General features: G+C 39.1%; 1 protein-coding gene across 2 annotated transcripts; it reads left to right on the top strand.

Annotated features, from left to right (window-relative positions):
- Nucleotides 1-135: 135 nt before the first annotated feature.
- LOC116317266 (NLR family CARD domain-containing protein 3-like) lies at nucleotides 136-20,560 on the top strand. Of its 2 annotated transcripts, XM_031735984.2 has the most exons (13): nucleotides 136-1,559; nucleotides 1,757-1,815; nucleotides 1,922-2,337; nucleotides 8,815-8,859; nucleotides 9,425-9,502; nucleotides 10,174-10,287; nucleotides 12,430-12,508; nucleotides 15,564-15,768; nucleotides 15,951-17,730; nucleotides 17,828-18,001; nucleotides 18,181-18,336; nucleotides 18,690-18,736; nucleotides 19,260-20,560. In XM_031735984.2, exons 4-13 carry the CDS (start codon nucleotides 8,852-8,854, stop codon nucleotides 19,814-19,816), a joined length of 3,198 nt encoding a protein of 1,065 aa, XP_031591844.1. In that variant the 5' UTR covers nucleotides 136-1,559; nucleotides 1,757-1,815; nucleotides 1,922-2,337; nucleotides 8,815-8,851; the 3' UTR covers nucleotides 19,817-20,560. The 2 variants fall into 2 exon arrangements, with proteins under 2 accessions (XP_031591844.1, XP_039463127.1); XM_039607193.1 differs by lacking the exons at nucleotides 136-1,559; nucleotides 1,757-1,815; nucleotides 1,922-2,337; ... (1 more) ...; nucleotides 9,425-9,502; nucleotides 12,430-12,508.
- Nucleotides 20,561-26,987: the final 6,427 nt, after the last annotated feature.

The following is a 26,987-nucleotide window of genomic DNA, read 5'->3' as shown; positions in this document are numbered from 1 at the left end:
TAAAGAGGTAGGAGAACTTTTCAGATGTGAAATAATCAAATACGTTTGATTGAAGTGTGTTTATAACAAGGTTTAAAAAGGCAAAGCGGGACAAATGAAACAATGCCACACTACAGTGTGATACAGCCTAAACACAGAGATATAAACATCTCTAAACGTCTCAGTCATGCACACGGGTAAGTCAGCTAGCTGGATCTCTTAGAATAAGCTTTTTCTTTCTTTTCTTTTCTTAGTTTTTGGTAACATCAACACAGAGGGAGTTTTAAAAGGTGAATTGACAGCTGCGCATTGCATTTTCCTCTCCAAACCCTCTTGTTTGTATTTTATTTTGTTTTGCCACCAGAGAGCGCCGCTGACTCTGTGCCCACATTCTGAGCTGCACAAACTCCCACTCTGCAGGACTCTGAAGGCACCGTCACCTGCGCATGACCCACATTTACATTTTACTCGAAGTTGTTGCTTCCTGTTTGCTGGGGCTTAAAAATCACTCTCAGCTGTAAGTGTTAACTGGAAAGCTAAATCTACAGTTTAATTTGCGCTTGTTGTTTATTAGATGACACATGCAGAATGATATAACACTATGTTGTTGTTTTTATTTTAAAGAGAATCTATCCTGCTCATTTCTAGCTACACGTTTCTATTCTTGGACTCTCCTATAGTAGCTTTGCATGAATCACAGTTCAAAATAATCATTCTTTTTCTTGCATTGGGCCCCAGTGTTGCCCCTCAGTTCATCCTCTGTGTGAAACCAGCTTTGTAGCTCCTCTCCCTTTAAGCCTGCAGGGTCTGGCCCATTAGTTTCTCTTTATGTTTTTGGCCTGCAGCTGACTTTCTTCTGATTGGCTGCCCCTCACAAACAGAAGGTTTCACACAGAGCCAGAGCCAGTGCACTCACATCCTAATCCTGTTTTGTCAGGTAGCTCCTGCATCTGCATCGAAGCCAAGTGTCCTGTAACGTCATTGCCATTGATGCACTGGCAGTGGCAGCATCAGCCACCCAGAAAATAACAGTCCCTTTTAAAAAGGTGTTAAAAGGTCATGATTTAGGATGAAACACACCAATTCACCAAAGTAACAAGCTGGCAGTGACAGATCCAGATCTAAATGCTCAGTTTCATACTGTTTTTTTCTACTCTCCGCTCTGTATGATGTCATAGGTATTCCTAATATGGTCATCTCAGGCACAGAAGCTCCATCTGCTGCTCACACACTCTGCTAAGAAAGTTGGTTTCAAGGACGAGGAGCTGAAACAGCGTGTTTCAAACAGAGGATGGCCCGAAGAGCTGAACCAAGGCCCAGCGTAAGATAAAGAAGGATTATTCTGAATTCATTCACCAACTGATTCATGCAAAGCTACTATGAGTCCAAGAATAAAAGCATGGCGCTGGTAATGAGCAGAATAGGTGCACTTTAAGGGCTTTCAGGGGGTAAACAGTTTGTTTTGGATGGTGTCCAGCGATTCGCTCCTCCCACAAACCAGCAGCAAGTGGAAACTGGTTCAGCAGCCTGGTTATCAGCAGCTCTGGAGGTTGGAGAGGAACTGCAGCACAGGAGAGAGGGTAACTTGAAAAAAATAATTAAATTTTCACATTTTGTAATATCACTGTGTGTTGTAGAAGGCTCTTATTTTGATTTGCCACCCATGTGTGTATTTTTAATGCCTTCAAATGCCTTATTTAGTCCAGAGTCTGACAGAAACTTTATATGTGACTGTGTATGAAATTTCTCCCATTTTAAAAAGGCTTGTTTCCTCCAGTGTTTCGTAGAGCCCGGTGTCTCTGGTGTTGCTGTTGTCGGATAAACAGAGGTCGGAAGGTGATGATATCTTTCTCCAGAAAGGATAAACACCTCTTGTTGGGTCAAACACCACCTGGAAGTGTTTAGAACCAACATGTCTTTGTTCTGCTGATTGTTTCTGCAGACATGAAGGTCACCAGTAGAAACTTGTGCTGCTGAAGATTCAACAGCTACGTCAGCGTCTCTGTGAAATGGGATGTAACAGGTCAAGATGCTGGTTTGGAGCCCGTTCTGACAAACCGGTTGAGGGCGTCACCGACGAGGCTGAGGGGTTTCTGAAGGATACAAGCGACTCTGAAGGTGTTGCAGGCTCAGCTGACGGCAGCTTCCGGGATCCCTCTCCAGCCAGCAGAGCTCTGTTGGACTTTGCTCAGAGGATGTCGGAGGACATTGTCGCCCAGGCTCTGCATCTCTGCTGGGAGGCGGCGATCCGATACAACGAGCTGCCTTTCATTGACAGCGACGCAGATTATGTTAATGAACCACAACATTTCTTTACTTGAAATCTGCCTGAACATCCACCCAGACTGCATGAAACAGGTGAAGTTCAGATCTTAGTTTCTGTCCACAGCAAAAATCTGAGGTGTGGATTGGAAATTTTTTTATGCTGTTTATTTGTTCATAACTTTTCTGTTTTCCTTTTTTTCTTTTAAATTTTGTAGAATTCAGTTTGTGGGATAACAGCAGAGCAATTTTTTCTTTCTTTCATTTTTAATTAGACCTTTTTTCACCTTATTCCAACATCAGGTGAACTAAATCTTTTTACTTTGACACTAAACTCACCTTGAGACATCCTTATGCTGGCTCCTGTTATATCTCTTACATGTGTTTTGACAACAAACAGCAGCTTCGATGTCAAGATTCAGAAACACGGTGGCACAGGGGAAACCAGGAACAAAAAACAGGTCATGTGAAATCAGAGGATTCAACAGGAAATAAATACAGGATTTTAAAAATTAGCTAACAATAGGCATGATTTCAGACTCTGCAGTGCATGAATACACTGAAAACTTAAATTCACTAACACCACTTAAGTAATTTATAAAACCGCCTGTTATAAAAACAGGAAACACAATTGTTTTTTAAAAATCCCTCAAATTATATTGTTTAAAACTTAAAATTTGTTAAACCAAATTCACATTTTAATACTATTATATTTTTCTGTTCGGGAATGCATTTAAATAACTGTAATTTGACATTTAATAATTAAAAAGAAAAATCGATAATGTGCTTTACTACTGTTTTTTACTTTTTTGTAAAACAAAATTGTATTTAGAGAATTTAGAGAAACCCTTTTATCGATTCTCCTCGATCTCATATTCAGTATTGTGCAAAAGTCCTGAGCCATCCTCCAGTTCTTTATATTTTGCTTTAGAACTTTAGAAATGAGCAATAGTTGAGCAGACTGGATTTGAATTATCTGGACCCTTTAAATAAACACTGTAAATAAAGGCTGAGGTCACAGTGTGCTGGGACAGCCCCAGAGGCTGGGCTGGTATTAATGATGACTTGGAGGCCAGGATCAGGAGTATGTTGCTAGCTGTAATGTATAAAAGAGCTATCAGAGCTACATGTGCAGTCTGTATCTGCATGTTAGCATGCACACCGTCAGTAAAGCATCAAAGTTTTAAAAGTTGGTTTCTGCTCATTTCAGAAATCCGCCTCTTTCTTGTTTTCTTTCATGAGAACTGAAATTGTTGACCTTTGACCTACAAATATGTGCGTTCACCAGCTCAACCTTCTCAGAGTTTCTGTGGATGTGAAAGCCCAGTGAGAGCTGAGCGCAGGTTGACTTCATGTTTCATATCAGCAGCCTGGACTTTGAACATACACAGAGAGACACACGTCTGCACTTAGAGTGTGGATTTAAAGGAGGATGTGTTAAGTATTTCAGTATTTAATATGGTTAGTTTAATGTTTGAGTTGTACACATAAGTGCAAATAAGAGTACAAATAGTTACACTCTCTTTTCCACACGTGATTATCTCTGTTTACTTTGTCACACTCTGTCGCCTCACCTGCGTCAGTTTGGTGGGCGGAGCCAAACCAAATCCACAAGGTAACCTTAACTGACCCTGCAGCTCCACCCAGAGGTGGAGTGACAGACCTGATCGTTTGTGCCTGAGAGACCACATCCAGGGAAAAGTGAACTCTTGAACACATTCATGAAAAGATGCTTTTTAAAAATTTTTGAGTTTGCTTCACAGGCTTTTCTTTGTTGTTCTTTACTTACCCCAGGGAGCTTGTCATTTTCTTCCATGTGGCTTTTGAAGCTTTTTAGTTTTTATTTTATTTAACCTCCTAGGACCTGGCATCCACATATGCGGACATCACATTTTGGGATGTCTAGACCAAAATAATAAATTCTGCTCTACAAGGGCCTGATATCCACTTACAAGGACATCATACTGCCACTGTTCCATCTAAATTTAAACATATGTCCTCATATGTGAATCTAATTTTTCTCAGAAACAAAAAACAGGTAAAAAAAAACAAAATCTGGAAATTCATTGTTTTTACATTCAGCAGGTCCCAACATGCCCAAATATCAAAGAGAAATTAAAAATGCATGCCATGGAAGAGGTTAAATTTTATTTTATTTCATTTTAAATTTAGGTCACTAGAGCTAATTCCCACATAGCAAGCAGGTCTGGCCCGGATCTGGTATCAAGTCGGCACTGCTGGCTGACTTCTGGCATGATAAGATGTATGTCATCCAGATATGGGCCAGGCCTGGCATAGATGGCACTGTCTATGTGATGCATGCCATATCTGGCTCGATTGTGGTTTGGTTTATGTGGCCCAGGCTCATGGAAAACAGGTCTAGCCCGGATCTGGCATCAAGCTGGACCACCAGCATGTCTGCAACTGGCCTTGTGCTGGCCCATGTGTAGGCCACCTCTGGCAAACCAGGTCTGGGCCACCAAAGGGCCGTCATTCTTTGCAGTGTGTGGGCCATGTGTAACCACACTGTGTGGGCCAGATCCGGGCCATACCAATTTTGCTATGTGGGTTGATTGACTATTGTACATTTTATTCAATAAAGAAAAATCCAGCAACTTTTTAAAAATTGTAGTAGTTATTCGTTATTCTATTTATAACTTTGACTTGTTTTATATTTTATTGTACTCTATACAGCATCATTTTTATTCTATTTTTATTTAATGTAAATGTATTAATTTATTATACTAAATTATTTTATTTCTAAGTTTATTTTAATATATTATTATTATCATTATCATTATTATTATTATTATTATTATCATTATTATTATTATTATTATTATTGTATTGATTTTTTAAAAATTTTCTCTCAGTGTAAACTAATATTTTGCTTGTTTGTTTTATTTCACTTTTATATTTTTTTCTTTTAGTTTTTAAATTTTTTTGTTTTTGTTTTATAATATTGCATTTTATTAAGCTATTAAGATAATCTATGTTTTTAACCATTATTTTTGTTGACTGATTTGCTGTTTTGACTTGAATTTGCAAACTTTTGCAGACCTTTGGCATATGTAAAGTAACCCATCTACTAGGTTAATTTTATCATATATATAAGTATATAGGTTTTATTGACAGTTAAACAACCCACCAGTTGGCCTGAAGAAATATGACATTATCTTCATACTGAGCAGCGCCAGACGATTCATAAAAGAGATGTGGCATTGAAAAGAATCCTGAATGGAAATATGTTGGGGGAAGATTGTGGTAGAAGTGTAACTTTTGGGGAGAAAAAAGGTTTTAAGACTTAGTTAAATTAACGTCAGTTTAAATTATCCTTTAAAATAAATTTCAGAACTGCTTCTAGAAGGTATTTTGCCCTGCGCACCCTAAACTGAATGAAAGAAACAAGCAGGAAACATTTTGACTTCAAAATTAAATCCAATGCTAGAGCACCAAAAGCTTCAGTTCCTCTAATGGCCACATGGCAACATGAGTCAATTCCCATACACTCCTATGTTAAAATGTCCAACTTTACAGCAGAAATAAACATGTTTACAGTGTCTACGGATAGTTTCACCCTTCATAATAATTTAGCTCATACATTTGGATTTTGCTGAGGTTTAACATTAGGAGCAAAGCTGCTTTAAAAGACAGATGTTGAGGCGATTGTAGGTGGACCAGGTTTTGACTGTTGGTGGCTTTTTATGTAATTATCTGATTATCTGATCTTTACAAAGATCATTTTCAGCGAGAGGAATTCTGATAATCTACTGTATCCCACATAGCAAAATTGGTATGGATCAGATCTGGCCCACACAATGTGCTTACACATGGCCCACATACCGCAAAGAATGACGGGCCTTTGGTGGCCCAGATCTGGTTTGCCAGCGGTGGCCAACACATGGGCCAGCACAAGACCAGTTGTAGACACACTGCTGGCCCAGAACAGTTTCAGCTCTGGCCCCAGATGTCAGCCTAATGTGTACTTTAATCAAGCCATGTAATAACAACATGTGCATAATAGTGCAAAAGTAACATGACGAAACTCTGTTCAGACAGTGAATGGACTGATTCTTATATAGCACTTTTCACTATCCCAGATTACTGAAAAAAAGATCTTTTATGGTAGTCACCTCCATGGGGCTCATCTCTATGGTGATCATCTCCATGGCGATCATCCCCTCCATGGTGACCATCTCCGCTGTAGCGCTCCTCTTTTCCGTGGTCTCCTTCAGGCTTGTGGCCCCCACGAGACCCCTGGTCACCCGCCTGTGGGCCCAGGTTGTATCCTGAGGGGTGGTTGTCTGTGCAAACATCAGAAAATAATTTTTAAAAATTAAAAAATCAACTATGTCAACATATTTTTTTTCACAAAACAAGCCAGCAGATTTGATCTTTTTAAACGTTTAATGCATTCACCTGGAAAGGCGAGGCTTTTAATTTGTGCCCCACTGCACAGGATCAGGAAATGGGGGATAAGCTGCGTGTCTTACCTGTACTGGAGCTGAACATGCTTGTCAGTGTCAGACTTTGTGACGGATGATCCGCTTATTATGGTGCTAAATGAAAGAAAGCAGGGCGGGGACCCGTTCACTTCTCAGTTAAACCAGTTTGGCTGAATAGCTGTGTAATTACAGTGTCAATCTTTGTATTAACCAAAAAGAGATTTTGTTTACAGTTTTTTCATCTAAGTTTGAAAAAGAACTTTTCAATCGTATGATCGTTCATGTTGTAGTTATTTTAAGTTTAGCAGTCAAAGAAAAAGTATACACTTTAGGATGAATAATGACAAATAGCTGCATTTAGCTCACTGCTGTGTTCAAGATTACTTTTAGCAGGTCTAACTAAAACTGTCTCGCTCCCTCTGCAAGATAAATTTAACTTGGATCTCTAGCTCTGCAAAACTTCCAAAACCTTCCCTTAAATATCAAACTCGTAATGAAAGAAGATAAATGAGTTTACTTACTTGATGTGAAGGGGAGACACCAACTCTACTTTCTGTGTGTGTGCAGCAGATGCTCTGAGGTTTATAGGCATGGGCTGGTTCGGCTGCATTTTTTTTTTTCCTGCATCAGTAGGAAAAAGGTGAATTCAGCAGGTGAAGAAAGAGGCGTTGTCTTTTATTTCACAAATTTCAGTTATCCTACTAAGCCACAAAGACATTTAGCTTTTCTTAACTTCCTTTTGGAAAAAGGCGTTTGGCATGAGTACACTTATGTGGGAAAAATTCCTCGGAGATTTTGTACCTTGTTGATATGACAGCATCAAACAGCAAACAGTTGCTGCTGAATCTACTGTACCACCAAATCCCAAAGGTGCTCTACTGGATTGAAATCTGGTGATTGTGGAGGTCATTTGAATACAGTGAACTCACTCTCATGTTCAAGAAACTAGTGTGAGATGATCTGAGCTTTGAGACATGGTGTGTTATCCTGCTCAAAGCAGCCATTAGAAGATGGTACAGTGTGGTCCTAAAGGCATGGTTGTGGTCAGCAACAATACTCAGGTAGGCTGTGGTGTTTAAATTATGCTCATTTGGTGCTAAGGAGCCCAAAGTGTGCCAAAAACATATTCTCCACATTATTATACCACAAGGGAGGATGAAGCCATCCTTTTGTGTCAAATTCTGAAACTACCATCTAAATCTCACAGCAAAAATTAAGACTCATCAGCCTGTGTGAATTGTAGCTGCAGTTTCCTGTTCTTACAGTACCTACCTGGCATGGTAGTTTTGTCCCCCTTTTATTAATATATAACAATAGCAATTGTTGCTTAGCAATATTACTTTCACTTTTATTTGAGGAATCACTATTTATATATTTATATTTATACTATTTATATTCATAGCAGCCATCCCTCAAGACTTTCTCCATTTGAAGCAATGCATTATCAGGGATTTTAACATCTAGTCCTTTTACTGAAAAAAATGGCACAAAAATTAACTTCTCAATTTGTAAAAACCATTTCTCAACATTTCTCTACGAAATCTTTAGTCTCATGCTTTGCATCCATATGAAAACAAGCTGAGTAGATCTCAGATGAAACCAAAGTTACTGGGTTTCATTTTGGCTGTTCATGTCATAAGATGTCCTTTGTAAAAGATATTATGAAGTGTTAGCATGTCTTAGTCAAGTATGCGTACGTCTTTTGTTAGAAGTCTAGTCAGGAGTCTTTTGCCAGGTCTCTCTTGGAAATGAGATTTTTAATCTCAATGAGATTTCTTACCTGGATAAATAAAGGACTATTAAAAAAAATAAATAGAAAGACTGCAGCAACCCTGCAGTTTAGTTAGCTGTCTTTAATAAAGTCACACAGACTTACTGAACACTTGGTACATTAAACTGTTTTCCAGTATTAATCCAAACTCTTTGCAGTCATGACAGAAAGCATGTGTGTAATAATGTGTGTGGGTTTAAATTTAATAATACACAACTCAGTTACAAGCAGCTAGATTGTAGCTAGATTGTGTGGTGCAAGTCTAGACTGTAGTTTTGTGTGTGTGCATTTTTCATCATAACCATTTGTTAAGTGCTTGGTAATGACCACATTAACCCAACCATTTTCACTCTCTAGTTGTCTCGGATTGCAGTGGCTGCTGAGTATCTACAAAATGGAAAGGTACACTGGTCAAAGGTTTTTGTAATAGCTCACTATCACCCTAGAGTTATATCTACACTTAAACAATTATCATAATTAATTATACATTTATATTACATATACCAGATACCATGGGACTCCCTTGTATCTGGTATCATTTAAAAATAATTTAAAATCTCAGTTATAACACTGGAACCCACTTTGATCTGAAAAATGTTAATGTCAGTAGTGTCTATAACACCTGTAATTATGGAAAAGTTATACAATAATTTACTGGCACAGTTTCTTTTTTGTCTAGTGAACTAGTGATCTACTATACACCAGTACTAATGGATCCAGACAGAAGAATTCTGACAAAAATCTGAGATTTTAAATCAAAGACTAGTAGCACAGCTTTTTTTTTAATGTTTTAATAACCTTGCACTTTGCTACAGTGCCAAAGTGTTTAAGAGTTTCTTTAAAATTGTCTCTGCAAGAGCAAATGTCAATTGTCTGTCAATTGATTTTGCTCTCTCTCAATTTTCCACATGCTATGATACATGCTACATCTTCCTGTACAACTCTGTGTCTATGAATGTCTGCATAGTGAATGGAATGAAGGATCAGAGTCCCCAAAGCAAGGTCTTGTTGACATCAAGGAGCATCAGCTTTCCCCTGAGAAAATGTAAGCTTTCACCTCAATATGACACTCATGCCAGAAGTGGACCTTAAGTACAGTTTTATGTACAATTACATAAAGTACAAGCATTCTATGTTATGTTGCTTTGTAAGTCTTCTTAACTGTAGTCTGAAGTCAAATATTTTACTTTTACTTTATTTTAAAACTGGTTACTTCTTATTTTGTAGGTTTTAAAATAAATAATAATCAACTAATGTAGTAATAACTTTTTTACTTTATTACAAAGTCAGTCAATGTTTGTTTATTTGTTTGTTAGTTTATTTGTTTGTTTTTTAAACCAAGCTCAATTTAAAAAAAACATAAGATGGCAAAAAATAATAGTTTTGTAAGATTTAAAGAATTAATGAAAAATTACACAAAAGAACTCAGGTAAATAGGAAAAATAAATTAAAATATAATAAAGGAGGTCATTTAAAGAATTAAAAGTCAACGTAGTTGAAAAAGAAAAAACAAGCCCATTACGTGTCAGATGCACTTTAGACGACATTTTACGAACAAGTAATAAAACTTGCAATTAGTCTTGCTAAATGTGGACTTTGGTACTAATTTTATGACTGAGATCATTTCACTTACAGAACCTTTGATCTTTATTATATACATGAAGTGCGTGATAACACTGGACATTTATGGTGTATGTGTATATAACTGTTGTCTAGGATCCACAACAAGAGGTCTGCTTGTTCTGAGCCCAGCAGTGTGTCCCTGAAGAGTGATGGATCTAAACAAAGCCTTATTAACTTCAAAACAGATCATTCTTCCACTGGACCAAAGTAAGGTTATTCTAAGATTATTTTAAATATGCTCACCCACTAATTCTTTAGGTGGGAAATGGTCAGGACAACTCCTAAGCACATTATACACTAAACACATTTATGTTCAACAGTGCCATGAATTGTTATTAGCATGAAGCAGGTTCCATTGCTTTTTTTCAGTCATTTTCATTCCAGTCCTTGGACTGGACCTGACCATTTTCATTTTCAGATGAATGCTGAGGACATGAATCATGAATCATTCAAGCATAAAAAAAAGGCTCCTAACTCAAGGGATGAACCACTGTTATGACTACACAAAACAGACAACTTACCAAAGAAGCTGTTTTAATTTTATTTTTTAGGTACTTTGTTACGAGCAGCTTGTCACAAAATGACATCATTTGTTCACATATCTTATATTGAATCAATAGAAAATGTCAATGAAAACACGGTTTGACAGACACAAAACAGTATTTTTGGACCAAGAATGTGATTCCCAAATAGCTGTTAACTGATAGCTTGGCATATCTCAGCATGGTGTGCACTGTGTTCGTACAAATGTGAGGAAACTGGACAAGTGGGGAACAAAAGGCCTAAAAGAATATCTACAATAGATGAACAGTATCTGAAAGTCAAGACCTTAAGAACCAGGAAAAAAAAATCTAGCAAAGACCTGACACAGGCCCTGAGAGATGCTTATATACCTTCAGCTGATCCATCTACTGTTCATTGAAGCCTTATCAAAAATGGTTTCAGTGGAGGGGTGGCTATCAAGAAGCCGCTCTTAAGGAAGGGAAACAGGGGAAGAGGCTGAGGTATGAAAATTACACAAGAACTGGACTGAAAATCAATGACAACAGCTCTGATGGAGTGATAAATCCACTGACATTTTACATTCAAATCATCAGTGTGTTTGGAGAAGGTCAGGAGAGAGGTGCAGCAGTGATTTTCTACAGCTACCTGTAGAACACAGTGGAGGCTCTGTCATGGTTTGAGCTGCATTTAAGTCAATGCTGTTGGAGATCTTGTCAAAATTGATGAATTATCAACACAGAAAAGTACCATCAGATTTTGTTCCACCATGTAATACCACCTGGAAAGCATCTGATTGGTAACAGCTTCATCTTTCATGACAAGGATGCCAAACACACTACCAATGCAGTAAAATCATACCTGGATAGAAAAACACACAGTGTAACACTATCAGTCATGGATCGGCCTCCCCAGAGCCCGGACCTCAACATTATTGAAGCAGTGTGGGATCATGTTGACAGAGAACAGAACAAAAGATGGAAACATCCAAAGAAGAGCTTTGAATGTCCTTCAAGAAGCCTGGAGAACTATTCCTGAAGACTACTTAAAGAAATGTTGAGAAAGTTGAATAAGAGAGTTCAGACTGTGCTGAAGGATAAAGGTGGTCACACCAAAATATAAACAAGATGTGGTTCAAGACATTTTCATAGTACTATATTCCTCATATGAGGGGAGTATTGTATTGTATGTTCAACATTTAGCAAAACAATTTGCTATAGATCCAATATTTTTAATTTAAAAAAAACTAATTTTAAAAAAAGCAAAGTTTTCAACATTTACAGTGCATGTCTAGCATCTAGAATTAGACTTAATATTGGCTTTACAAAATTATTGTGTAAGTCAACAGAAAACGTTGAAACTGCATGGTTAAGGGTACGCAAGCGCACGCGCGCACACACACACACACGTCTATGTATATATGTGTACAGTCCCAATCAAAAGTTTAAGACCACTTGAAAAATGACAAAAAATCATATTTTACATGGCCTGTTTCAGTTTAAGCGGTGTTTTCAATAAATTGCATGCTCAAAAAATGTTTTGCCTCACTCCCATTGCTTCTTGTTGCATGTTGAAGCTCTACTTGGAACCTTGTTAAGATCCAACCATGCCAAATATGATTTTCGTCTGGTCCTCCTTAGTTTAGATTATATCCAATCTAAGAGAATTATGTAAGACAAAAATGACCTCAAGGAAGGACACATTTTAAAAAGAAAGTTTTATTACATTTCAAAAACAAAGTGAGAAATCTGAAGAATTTGTGAAGCCCATGACAAAAGGGTGGCAAAAAGGGGAGCTGGGAAATAAAATTTAATCTATTTGGTACAGAACGTAATTCTTTCTGCCCAGTTTTCCAGGTGATTTAAAGCTCGTCAAGCCTCCTCAGCCAAGCCAAATGAATCAACAAAAGCTGAACTCCATATTTGAGGTCTGTATATGAACAGTAATTGTTTGATTTTTTTTCTGACATATAAAACAGAAGTGTTGTATTATTACAGGGATATATCTATGACATAGTAAAGTGCTAAAGCTAAATTCCTGAGATTAAGATTATCTGTGATTATGACTGCATACTTTGTGTAATGAAGCAAGCCCACAGATAAACATCAATATGTGTATCAAAACATGTGCTGAACAAGTTATAAGCTCCCTAATCAGCCTTTCAACTCAAAGGATTTACATATAAGGACATAATTAAAACATTATCTGGTTTTAAAATTACTTAAATATACACATCATATCATTATGTATTTAGCAAAGATTAACCTAAAATCCTAAGCAGTTTTGTGAAAAACATAGGAACATAGGAATTAAAAGGATAAGTAGCATCCAGCTGTTACTAATCAAAGTTAATCAAATGCATTTGACTAATTAATCCTCAAAACATGTGATCACCTCTATAAAAGCAGAGGTTTTGGCATTTATCTGGTCTGGAGCATTCAGGTGTGTTTTAACACAATACAACAATCTGTCCAATAATGTACATTCAAATGTAAATGAATGTAAATTCCTCTATATTGGGATGCCTGTAGCTCAGGAGGTAGAGCAAGTCATCTACTGGCTGCTCCAGTCTGTATGCCAAACATCTCTGAGTAAGATACTAACCCCCAAGTTGCTCTCTGATTCAACCATTGGAATATGAATGTAAAATGCTTTAAGTGTGAGTAGAAAAGCACTTTTTAAAATGCAGTGCATTTACCATTCCAAGGACAGACTGTAAAATACTCAGAGAAACTGTAAACACACACACAAAAAAAACAAGCGCTACATCTCAGAGTCTGCAGCTCTCAGTTAGTTTGTTAAATGCCAATTTCATGACAGCACATAGACACAACACATTGAAAAAGACTTGGCTTGTTTGGAAAGGTTTCCAGGGGATAGCCTTTTCTCTCTGAAAAGAACAGAGCACCACTGCTTAGGTTTGCGAAGTTACATCTGAACAAACCACAAGATTTCCAGAACAATGTCCTTTGAACAGACCAAACTAAAGTGAATATGTTTTGTCTATGATGCAATTGTCCAGTCAAAGTCAAGCCCTTAACCCGACTGAAATGTGTGATTGGACCTTAAGAGAGCTGTGCATAAACAAATGTCCTCAAACGTCAACACATTGAAGAAACGTTTTAAACAAAAGTGATCCAAAATTCCTCAAAAAACCTGCCACAATAATTATGATTGTAGCCTTGGTACTTGCAAAAGTTCTAGACCTATACATACATTATTTTTCTAAATTGAACAAAACTCTTGAATTAGATTTAGACCTAACTCATTCTCTAACCCATTGCCTTACCAATGAAGCAACTTATTTAGGTTGAGGCACAAAATAAAACAAAACAAAAACAAAATAAATAGTAATGGAGAATAAATCAAAATCTCTAAACATCATTTCTCCCTTTAAAAGTGTCAGTGGAGTCTTTCTCTTGACTGGCAGCAAATAAAATCCATAGTGACCAGCATGCAAACAGCTTGTATGGATCATAACAGCACAAAAGCAATTCAGAAAAAAAATGTCCCATTGTGACTTTTTGTTAGATCCAGTAGCGGTTTTAGATACGGGCGACACGGGCGGTTGCCCGGGGCGGCATCGTGATGGGGGGTGGCATCGGCAAAAAAAAAAAAAAAAAAAAAAAATGCTCGTACTCATGCTGCCCCGACGGCAGCCAGCGCATATTAGGAATGTCATAGGCACCGATCGGTTTTCTATCGCCCATTTGCTGGGAGTAAGGCGCCCTCCGTTTGCGGTGCGCCTGCTGCTTGCGGCACACAGGGAGGAGAGGGCGGGGCGGCGGGGGATTCTCTGGCTGGCTGGAGCAGCATCTAATAACCAACTCGCAAAATAAAACAAAATAAAAACAAAACAACAAACACGAAAACACCGGACATTATGATACAGACTTATAATTTGCACCGATGTTTTTTCGAAATTCTATACATGAAAACTGAGTGCGAGAGCCCTCGATTAGCGCCTGCTGGCTGCTGCTGAAGTCAAAGTAAACTTTATTGTCATCTCCGCTAAATACAGTCCAGTATATAGAGAGACGAGGCGACGAGGCTCCAGTTACAGCAGTGCAAATAAACGAACAATAAATATAGTAGAGTAAGAAAATAAATATACACTTTAGGACTCGGGTAACGGGATCAATAACAATTTAAAATTTATAATTTACAGTTTGATGATTTAAAGTCTCACACATAACCCGTCGAAAGGGAGGGAGACCTGCTGCTTCAAAGAGAGCACATTTCATTCATAATGTTGTAAATCCAAGCCCATTATGTATTCATGATTTGAATCCTGGGTTGTGTGAAATCCCAGAAATACACCCTAGACAAAGTTAATCTGTGAACTAAGGCGTGGGTCTATTAGGTTATGTTGTGGTGATCCTCTGGTTGAGGGATGGGTGTTCATACTGGAGTGCAAAATTAAAACCAATGGAAGATGGACAAGAAAAGTTCAAAGCCATCAGGTGCTCAGTTTAGAAAAAAGAGAAAAGAAGAGGAGAAGAAACGAACAAATGATACAGGTAAACAGATGTGTCATTGGATAATGGCAGGTCATCCTGAAACAATCAGAATCAGAATACTTTATTAATCCCTAAGGAAATAATGTGGGTTACAGTTGCCCCAAGAAGAAATGGTAAAAATAGTAACAGTAACAGACTAAACTCCAAACAATACATTATGTTACAGATTTTAATATTAATTAGTCATTGTCAGTTGTTGATTTGTCCTGTTCTCATTGTATGACGAATTATGATGGCTGTTTGGTTGCCGTTTGCATACTATGCATACTCTCTCTCTCTCTCTTCATATGTGTGTGTGGACAACAGTTTTATGTTAATGTACAATCCTTAACATGTTTTGTGTGTGTGTGTGTGGGGGGGCGCCAGAGGGAGTGTTCGCCCAGGGCGCCAAACAGGCTAGGACCGCCACTGGTTAGATCCATTGTACCTCCTGTTATGAAATACTGCTGCTCTCTGTTCCAGCAAATTGAAAAGGAAATCAACACACTTGTGAAGAATGAACTAAAGTCATTCAAGAATATTGTGATGGGCCAAGATGATTACAGGGAAGATAAAGACATTGAGAATGAAGAGCAGAGCAGGACCAACAGAGAGGCAGTTCTGAAGATGACAGTGCACGTCCTAAAGAGAATGCAGCTGAATACATGGGCTGACCTTCTGCAGAACAGTAAGAGGCTTTAAATGCTGTATGTGATGAAAATATCCCAAAAGAAAGTGGGAAAATTTGTGCATATTTGCATTTTTAAATTATTGTAAATGTAGAAATAGCCAGTGTTTTGTTAAACTAGTGAGAGATACAGGTCAACAAAAAGATCCACTCACCAATTTCAATTCTTATTTCCCATCTAGAATCCTTTGCTCTCAGGTGCCAATACAAACTCAAATCAAAGCTGAAGAACAGGTTTCAGCGTGTGTTTGAGGGAATTGCTAAAGCTGGACATTCAACCCTTCTCAATGAGATTTACACAGACCTCTACATCACAGAGGGGGGAGCTCCAGAAGTGATTTTTGAACATGAAGTCAGACAAATTGAAGCAGCTTCCCGAAAACCACACAGACCAGAAATAAGAATCAAACAAGAAGATATCTTTAAAGGCTCACCTGGAAGCGCTAAACCAGTTAGAACAGTGCTGACAAAAGGTGTTGCTGGAATTGGGAAAACACTATTAACACAGAAGCTCACTCTAGACTGGGCTGAAAATAAACCCAACCAAGACATCCAGTTCATGTTTCCATTCACTTTCAGAGAGCTAAATGTGCTGAAAGAGAAAAAGTTCAGCTTGGTAGAACTTGTTCATCACTTCTTTACTGAAATCAAAGAAGCAGGAATCTACAACTTTGAAGACTTCCAGGTTGTGTTCATCTTTGATGGTCTGGATGAGTGTCGACTTCCTCTGGACTTCCACAATACTGACATCTTGAGTGACGTTACAGAGACCACCTCAGTACATGTGCTGCTGACAAACCTCATCAGAGGTAATCTACTACCTACTGCTCGCCTCTGGATAACCACAAGACCTGCAGCAGCCAGTCAGATCCCTCCTGAGTGTGTTGACATGGTGACAGAGGTCAGAGGGTTCACTGACCCACAGAAAGACGAGTACTTCAAGAAGAGAATACAAGATGAGGAGCAGGCCAACAGGATCATCTCCCATATCAAGACTTCACGAAGCCTCCACAACATGTGCTACATCCCAGTCTTCTGCTGGATCATTGCAACAGTTCTGAAAACCAAAGTGGGAGAAGAGCTTCCCAAAACCTTAACTGAGTTATACATCCATTTCCTGGTTGTTCAGTCCAAAGTGAAGAAGGTCAAATATGAAAAGGGTGCTGAGACAGATCCGCACTGGAGTCCAGAGAGCATGGAGATGATTAAATCCCTGGGAAAACTAGCTTTTCAGCAGCTGCAGAAAGGTAACTTGATCTTCTATGATTCAGATCTGACAGAGTGTGGCATTGAAATCAGAGAAGCCTCAATTTACTCAGGAGTGTTCACACAGGTGTTTAGAGAGGAGAAAGGGCTATATCAAGACAGGGTGTTCTGCTTTGTCCATCTGAGTGTCCAAGAGTTTCTGGCTGCTCTTTATATACATGAGACATTTATCAGCTCTGGAGTCAATCTGCTGGAAGAACAACAAACTAAGAAGGATAAAAAAAAATTTCATTTTGAAGTAAACTTCTACCAGAGTGCTGTGGAAAAAGCTTTACAGAGTCCAAATGGACACCTGGACATGGTCCTCCGGTTTCTTCTTGGCCTTTCACTGCCGAACAATCAGAACCTCCTGAAAGATCTGTTGACAAAGACAGGGAGAATCTTAAAATCAAATGAGAAAACTGTGCAGTACCTAAAGGAGAAGATCAGAAAGAATCAGTTTTCAGACAGAAGCATTAATCTTTTTCACTGTTTGAATGAACTGATGGATGGGTCTATAGCAGAAGAGATCCAACAGTATGTCAGTTCCACAAAATTTTCTCCAGATCAACTTTCTCCTGATCAGTGGTCAGCCCTGGCCTTCATCTTACTGTCATCAGGAAAAGAGATAGATGTGTTTGACCTGAAGAAGTACTCGGCTTCGGAGGATGTTCTTCTGAGGCTACTACCAGTGGTCAAAGCTTCAAAGAAAACATTGTAGGTCTATAGCAGTCTCAAAGAAGTTATGATATATATTAAATGGGGGAAAGGCTAAAGCATAACATTTCCTTGTGTTCTTTGTTGTTTTCCTTAGGTTGAGTGGCTGTAATCTGTCACATAAAAGCTGTGAAGCCCTAGCCTCAGTTCTTAGCTCTCCGTCATCTAATCTGAGAGAGTTGGATCTGAGTAACAATGACCTGCAGGATAGAGGCGTGAAGCTGCTTTCTGAAGGACTGCAGAGTCCGGATTGCAAATTGGAAACTCTCAGGTCAGGATTCCTCAGTCTAAGGAAAACTTGAAGATTAAAATGTTATTTGATTTAGTATTTTGCTTGTATATTTTGTTGTTGAAAATTTTCTTTTCAATCTATGATTCATGATTTCAGCAAATTCATGTCAGTTCTAATAAAAATATCTAAGATATATGGGTTGTTGCTTGGCTTTGTAGTTTATCTGGCTGTGTGGTCTCAGAGATTGGCTGTGATGCTCTGGCTTCAGCTCTAAACAACAACCCCACCCATCTGAGAGAGCTTGACCTGAGCTATAATCATCCAGGAGAGGAAGGACTAAAGCATCTCTCTGAGGATTTAAAACGAATACTCAGGTACCAAGCTTGCTAAAGGCAAAATCAGATAGGAGAGTTACAGTAGAATTGCTTTGCTATCTTGCTGTCCAGCTGTTGACAAACTGCTCCAAACAATCTATTTGGTAAATGTATACCTGTAAAACAAGTTACCTTGGTGGCAAAACAAACAAACAAAAAACTAAGACATAAACAGGAAAGTATATTATGCCACATTTTAACTTCAGAGGAGTTTACCATGTTTAACATGTTTACCAGTCTCATAATAATTTTGCTGTTTGCTTTGGTATGTTATTCAGCTTTTTTATTAAAGAAAAGTTGAAAGAGTATGCTCCAAAGGATATCCTGATGACTTTATGTATATCTTCCTCCAGAGCGGAGCACTGTGGAGCCTGGAGGTTGAAACCTGGTGTGAAAAAGTGTAAGAATATTTTTAATTTAGTTTCATAACATGGAAGCATAGTAGTGTTGATAGAATTATTAAGATGATATATAGATTATATACATAGATTTCAGACTTCAGTCAATCCAAATATTAACCATAGACAGACTAAGTTAATATGGGTTCCTTTGTGATCTCTAATTGAATCTATTTGTACTCTGTCAGAGTCTAAACCTGTCAAAGACACACCTCATAGACAAAAGTTGTGGGCTACATGCACACCCATAGAAGCTGCACAGATATGGCAACCCACAACATGAATGGTTAAAAACTGTTCTGATCCCTGAGATTCACATACTTTTTCTCTCACTGATGTATAATGGATGATTTTTTTTTAATTAGTTTCATTTAATTTTTTTGTTAGGCTTCTCTCTTTCTACTTTAATACTGTACTACTACTTCAATACACTTTAATCTGCCAGTGTTTTAAGTTATTTTTATGCAAAAATGTCAAAAAGCTGTTGTCAGCTATTTATTGCATTGTGTCATTTCTTCCCATCAGATGCTTGTGAACTCACACTGGAACAAAACTCAGCTCACAGAAAGTTAAAGCTATCAAACAACTACAGACAGGTGACCATGGTCAGAGAGGAAGAGCGATATCCTAACCATCCAGAAAGATTTGACTGCTGGTGCCAGCTAATGTGTAAAAATGGCATAACTAGTAACTGTTACTGGGAGGTTCAATGTCAGGGAACATTTGGGATAGCAGTGACTTACAGAGAAATTGAAAGAAGAGGAGCTGGTTTATACTGTTGGTTGGGGGGAAATGATCAGTCTTGGAGTTTGGAATACACCAATCAAGGTTGTTTTGCCTGGCACAATAATAAAGCAAAACGTTTGCCAGCACCCCCAAAGACTGAATCTTTCAAAGTTGCAGTGTATGTGGACTGGCCTGCTGGTACTCTGTCCTTTTATAGTGTCTCGAATGACAATCTGATTCACCTCCACAGTTTCCAGTGTTCATTCAAAAAACCTGTGTTCCCAGCATTTAAGCTTGGTTACGGTTCATCGTTGTACTTATGTGAGCTTGAAGAAAGAGAGCCAGCATTTGCATAGATTAAAAGTGTTAAAAAGAAAATGTACTAATGCTTTGGCCATTTTTGCACCTATGTGCCCCACCATTGCACGTGTAGATTAGACTGTATATAGAAGATAGCCTATAATTCACTGGTTTTGGATTCCACTTTAAAATATATATATATTTTTTTTATTGGCCTTTTTGAGCTTTATTTGATACACTCAGTGAGGAAAGGACAGGAAAGCAGGGGCAGAGAGAGAAGGCGGAAGACATGCGGCAAAGGGCCACAGGTCGGACTCAGAACTTGGGCCGGCCACTCTCAGCCGTATGGCATGTGGTCGCCCGCTCAACACACTGAGCAAAAACCGGCACCCAGATTCCTCATTTTAAAGGTTTCAGTCCTGCTTTTTGGCTGCAGACATGGTTGTTCTTCAGATCCAGACATAACCATATTTGGATGAGAGTAGAGTGCCAAGTTATTAGCTAAGGATAGTTAGCTTGGTTAGCAGTGCCCTTCTATAAACTGTATGGTTGCATTGGGCAGACACATATGATTCCAAATTAGTACAACGTACCTAAAAGAATCCTATATTATTTTACATATATACATACATACATACATACATACATACATACATACATAAACAAATAAATACACTTAAAAATGATCTAAACATTTCCAGAAGCACAAACAGGATTGTGGAGGTTCAGATAATGACTCCAATTAGCAAAGTTTTCCGACCAAACAGCTGACCGTGAGTCAAAGAGGCTCACGGTCAGCTGGGGGATGTTGTAACTTTTAATTCTTATGTAATTTTGTAAGTCAATATGGAAAATGTTTGTCGGCATTTATCTGTATTCTTTTCTTTGATTTGTCAACACAAGCCCTTTGTTCCTGTAATTTGTGATTTTGAGCAATAAAATCCCAAATGAGACGAGCAGTGCCTGCCTGTATGTTGTCTCTCTTTACCCTGTCTGACCTGCAACACAATGAGAGACAAGGGCAGTGGCTGACAACCAGATTTATTCTGTGTACACACAAAAAACACAGACAAATGTTTTAGGCTGTATTGAGATATTTATAAGACTGAACCATACAATGTCATTTGTTCAAGTATTGAAAAGTTTTTATTGTGACTCCATAACACATATCCACATGAAGTGAAACAAATATTGGCAATCAGAGCCCAATTATGGCCAACAAGAATATCACACATCAAGAACAATATATACAAAAAAAACATATTTACAGTAAGTAAGTAATGACAAGTCAATTTCCAAATGTCAGAACTGTGTGCAGTGGATAGTGTAAAAGTTTTTTTTATGTCTGGGAGCAGCAGAGCCTACGGAGCATCACCAGTGTTCAACAGTCTGGCATCCTCCATGAAGATGCTATTCTTCAGGCTGGTGGTGCTCCTATTGATGCATTTGCTGGAAGACTAGGGTCTTTCATGATGGAGGAGGCTCTTTTTCTGGATCTACTGGTGTAGATTTCTATGAAGGCTGGGAAGCTGCTGCCTACAATTCCTCACCTTCAACAGAGCTTTCTTCTTCTCTGCTACAGAGCAGCTGCCATGCCACATAGTGATGCAGGACAGTTGCCATGACACATCTGTAGATTAAGTTCAGGACTAAACTGCCAAGTCCAACATGCCTCAGTCTCCTGAGAAAGTAGAGGCAGTGGTGCTCCGTTCCTTACACCACTCAACTACAGTAATGCAGCTTTATTAGAATAACATCCCAAACAGAACATAAGTCATTAACTGGCACAGCAATCTCAGTCATGGTGGCCATTGCTAGCCACACTCAATACAGAACAAACAGCCGCAATAAATCAACAATAACAACTATAGATCAACACAAGATAACTGGAATAGCTGTAACACTGTAATTTAACACGTAAATGTCAGATCAAGTCTGATTCCATGAGTCTTTGGGCTAGTGGCTCCTACCTATGGCCCGGTACAATATTTCTTAATATATTAAAAGTGTGTTAAATAAGCAACAGCACTAGTGCATGAATTAAACACAGGCCCAGTATTGCTGATAAAAATACTAATACCAATACTTTTAATCTGAAAAGGCAGCTTATGTAGGGAAGAGCAATGTGCCATGACTTATGAGATGAATCATCATCAATTTGCAAATTCTGAAGACCTTTTAATGACCACTAAATCGCTGTGATTTTTACTTTCCACAATAATTAATTAACAAAATACTTTCAGTCCTTCATGTGTTTTGAAACTGCACCTGGGACATAAATGTGGAAATGTAAATGTGAGGAGCAGGTAAATTAGTTCACATCAATAATTTTTTATATCAGTCGTGATGAAAGTATGTGATGAAAAACTGGTATGGGCTCAAATTGTGGTCATAAATATTTTGTACTTGTAAATCAAATGTGTAGTTGTGAACTGAGTTTTGTAACCTTGTAAACCATAATATCTGAAAATTTTATGTTTGTGCATGTATAGATGAGAATTTGTGTGTGTAAAAAAGATTTGTGTTTGTACAAAAAGTTACAATTTTTTTTGTTTGGCTGTCGGTGAGGCACTTTACTGAGCTTCAGGTCCTGAACGGGAAATACAGTTTGAAGCTGAAGGATCTCTATATGAATATCCCATAAGGCTCATACAAGCTAGGTCCCTTAACTTTCTGTAGCTGCTGAAAGGATAAAGTTGGGGTATATCAGTGGTCAGAAATACCATTATTACTTTAGTATTACTTTAATACAAAGTCAGGGCTGACCAGGGACCAGTGTTGTGAGTCACACTGCGCAGCATAAAGACCCTTTCACAACAGAAAGGACACCGGCCCTTAAGGCCTGGAGTTCCCCACCCCTACTCTAGAAGGTTCCTAGCATAGAACGAGGAAACAAGGTACCAACCCTTATTTCTACTAGGATAATAAGAAACAGGTGGTTGATTTATTATGTGTGCCTATGCCAAGAGGCACACATATTACTATTCCTCGGATTTATTATGTGTGCCTATGCCAAGAGGCACACATATTACTATTCCTCGGATTTATTATTCTTATTATTATTATTATTATTTTCCTTTTTCCGCCTGAAATTTTGCAGTGTATCTCGACCCGCAGTTTTGAGACAAGCTTCATATATGTTACCTCATTTTGTGCGGCTGGATCTGGAATGGTGTGCTATGACTTTTGGTGTTTATGAATATTATAGTTTTTAAATATTAATATTTTAGTGAAAATTTTCCCGCGCCCCTCTGCCAAACAGTTTTGACAATAGGGGTACATATGTTACATCATTTTGTGCGGCTGGAGCTGGGCTAGTATGGTGTGACTTTTGGTGTTTATAACTTTTATAGTTTTTGAAATATTTAGATTTTAGTGCAAATTTAGGCCAATTTCTAGGCTCCTGAGAAAGATTCTGCTTTTGGCGCCATAGAAACAGACTTCATTTGTGGTGTGTTGGCTCTCTCTAGTGGTATACCGGGAGTAGTACGGCCTAAAGGGTGCCATGCTTGGTGAAAACTACATATCCCACAATTCATAGCATGCCTCTACCGAGTCAAACAATGGCGGACACCACTTACGTTTTATATGTCTTTTATTCGTGTTTCTAGGTCACAAAATACACTTTTAAGATATTTTCAGGCGAGAATGTAGGTGTGTAAACTTCAAATATCTGCTCATTTTATCAAGACATCCCATATTAGCGACAATTCTCTTAAGTGTTGCTGATAGCCGACTTAGTTAGCTAGCGCCGCTAGCTTAGCTAGCTAGCGCCTTCGTGAAAAAACCACCCAGGCTTGGCTGATAGTGAGGTGGCTAAAATTTGTTTAATCGCCCGATCGCCGGGCAAGGGTCTGTGTCTTAGGTGGACTTATTTTTCGCTTTATATGGGCCGATGATGCTGGTCGATGTGGAAAAATAACTGAGTTGTTTGGTGGTGGAGCTACAACAGAGGGCAGCTATCCACCGTGTGTGACAGAAAGGACATGCCGCGAACGAGACATACAAGGCGGTGAGGCTACCGCGGATCGACCGCTGTTTGCTAACGCGAGGTCAATCGTGGATGAGGAAAAGCGAAGGCAGGAGCGTGAGGTGAACTGAATTTCAGGTAAGACGTTATGACCTGCACTCTATTTGGGTCAGATATAAACCGAGTTTAGGTGTAGTTTATTTAGCAACAGCTCTCTTACGTGTTGCTGATAGCTGGCTGGCTAGCTAGCTAGCGCCGCTAGCTTAGCGCCGCTAGCTTAGCGCGCTAGCGACCCTTCGTGAAAAACCACCCAGGCTTGGCTGATAGTGAGGTGGCTAAAATTTGTTTAATCGCCCGATCGCCGGGCAAGGGTCTGTGTCTTAGCTGGACTTATTTTTCGCTTTATATGGGCCGATGATGCTGGTCGATGTGGAAAAAATAACTGAGTTGTTTGGTGGTGGAGCTACAGAGGGCAGCTATCCACCGTGTGTGACAGAAAGGACATGCCGCGAACGAGACATACAAGGCGGTGAGGCTACCGCCGATCGACCGGTGTTTGCTAACGCGAGGTCAATCGTGGATCAGGGAAAGCGAAGGCAGGAGCGTGAGGTGAACTGAATTTCAGGTAAGAAGTTATGACCTGCACTCTATTTGGGTCAGATATAAACCGAGTTTAGGTGTAGTTTATTTTCGCTGTGCTGACTTTTTTCAATCACTTACAATAACTCGCACTGCGTGCTAGCTAGCACTACGGAGTTTGTATACAGCTGTGTGCGGGCTAAGTTACCGATGTTACCGATGTTGAACTTTATGACAGCCTCCCTGTCATTCTCTCGCCTGTTGAAACTTCAGTCATGAAACTGATCAATGATCGGCTTTTCTCTTGTTTGTTTATCGCGCTAAACAACAGCAGCACGTTTAAGCTTGATCAGCTGTTGTTAGAATTCTTTTGATTTTAATTTCTAGTATCAGCTGATGTTTGCTGGAGCATGAAGATGAAATCAGGAGATGTCCTTACTGAATCATCAGAGCTGAACTGGTGATGGAGAAACAGGTTTACCCTTAGGTGACATGAATGAGTTGAAGGGAAGTTATGAACTGTTTCTGACAGACAAATATACACCAAGCTCCTTTTTTGTGTAGCTGACAGCTGGTAACTGTGCAGGGGCGGATCTAGCAAAGCTTTTGCCAGGGGCCAGGTAGGGCATTAACAGAGAAAGGTGGACACAAAGATATACTTTTCTTTCTTACTCTCATATAAAATATTTAGCTTTTATTAAATAGTTATCTGAATCTTACAACCAAAGTTTGTATAATAATACACAAGATTGGCTGTAGACCATTGTTCATCATTCAGAACACTGTGTAAAAATAACAAAAACAAAAGTGAATGCAAAAGTGCATAAATATTTATTTTACGTGTTTGATGTGTGTGCGGGCGTGGTCTGCAGTGCCGCTGCAGGGAGGTGGACCCACCTGAGCGGCACCTGCAATCACGCCTCTCGGCGTAGTCTGTGCTCTCGGCTGTTTTTGGGTGTGTGTCGGGCTGTGAGTTGAAAAGCTACAGCCGGCTGTTTGGGTACACCAACCATGTGTGAAAAGTGGTCCATAACGTAATGCTTCAAAGCGTGTTCATGCAAACATTGTCGGATCTGCCGTGGTACAATGGGACTTCTGCTCATGAACCTGTGTGCACAGCGCCTGCAAATCGGGGCTGTACTGGTAACTTCATCTTTACACAAAACTGTAAGCTGTTATCTGTGAAGCGTGAGCGGTGTTTGTTTTACCATAGTTCATGGTGGAGAATGGCTGCTCTTCTGAGTTTTGCTCTCTGTAGCTGTATGAATGGCAAACTACACTGAATAGCAGCGGCATAGGCACACATAAAATTTCTTCTGAAATTTTCGCTTTCTAGTTATTCTTATTATTATTATTATTATTTTCCTTTTTCCGCCTGAAATTTTGCAGTGTATCTCGACCCGCAGTTTTGAGACAAGCTTCATATATGTTACCTCATTTTGTGCGGCTGGATCTGGAATGGTGTGCTATGACTTTTGGTGTTTATGAATATTATAGTTTTTTAAATATTAATATTTTAGTGAAAATTTTCCGCGCTCCTCTGCCAAACAGTTTTGACAATAGGGGTACATATGTTACATCATTTTGTGCGGCTGGAGCTGGGCTAGTATGGTGTGACTTTTGGTGTTTATAACTTTTATAGTTTTTGAAATATTTAGATTTTAGTGCAAATTTAGGCCAATTTCTAGGCTCCTGAGAAAGATTCTGCTTTTGGCGCCATAGAAACAGACTTCATTTGTGGTGTGTTGGCTCTCTCTAGTGGTATACCGGGAGTAGTACGGCCTAAAGGGTGCCATGCTTGGTGAAAACTACATATCCCACAATTCATAGCATGCCTCTACCGAGTCAAACAATGGCGGACACCACTTCGTTTTATATGTCTTTTATTCGTGTTTCTAGGTCACAAAATACACTTTTAAGATATTTTCAGGCGAGAATGTAGGTGTGTAAACTTCAAATATCTGCTCATTTTATCAAGACATCCCATATTAGCGACAATTCTCTTAAGTGTTGCTGATAGTCGGTTAACTAGCTAGCGCCGCTAGCTTAGCTAGCTAGCGCCTTCGTCGTGAAAAACCACCCAGGCTTGGCTGATAGTGAGGTGGCTAAAATTTGTTTAATCGCCCGATCGCCGGCAAGGGTCTGTGTCTTAGGTGGACTTATTTTTCGCTTATATGGGCCGATGATGCTGGTCGATGTGGAAAAAATAACTGAGTTGTTTGGTGGTGGAGCTACAACAGAGGGCAGCTATCCACCGTGTGTGACAGAAAGGACATGCCGCGAACGAGACATACAAGGCGGTGAGGCTACCGCGGATCGACCGCTGTTTGCTAACGCGGAGGTCAATCGTGGATGAGGAAAAGCGAAGGCAGGAGCGTGAGGTGAACTGAATTTCAGGTAAGACGTTATGACCTGCACTCTATTTGGGTCAGATATAAACCGAGTTTAGGTGTAGTTTATTTAGCAACAGCTCTCTTACGTGTTGCTGATAGCTGGCTGGCTAGCTAGCTAGCGCCGCTAGCTTAGCGCCGCTAGCTTAGCGGCGACTAGCGACCCTTCGTGAAAAACCACCCAGGCTTGGCTGATAGTGAGGTGGCTAAAATTTGTTTAATCGCCCGATCGCTCGGCAAGGGGTCTGTGTCTTAGCTGGACTTATTTTTCGCTTTATATGGGCCGAT

This window comes from Oreochromis aureus, linkage group 23, assembly GCF_013358895.1.
Source record: "Oreochromis aureus strain Israel breed Guangdong linkage group 23, ZZ_aureus, whole genome shotgun sequence".
NCBI lineage: Eukaryota > Metazoa > Chordata > Actinopteri > Cichliformes > Cichlidae > Oreochromis > Oreochromis aureus.
Note: the sequence above shows the minus strand (reverse complement) of the source record. Positions and strands in the feature narration are given on the sequence as shown.

Coding starts and splice junctions, on each gene's coding strand:
- LOC116317266 (XM_031735984.2), top strand. Junction 9,503..10,173: donor CAGCTTTCCCCTGAGAAAAT/GTAAGCTTTCAC, acceptor ACTGTTGTCTAG/GATCCACAACAAGAGGTCTG. Junction 17,731..17,827: donor AAAGCTTCAAAGAAAACATT/GTAGGTCTATAG, acceptor TGTTTTCCTTAG/GTTGAGTGGCTGTAATCTGT.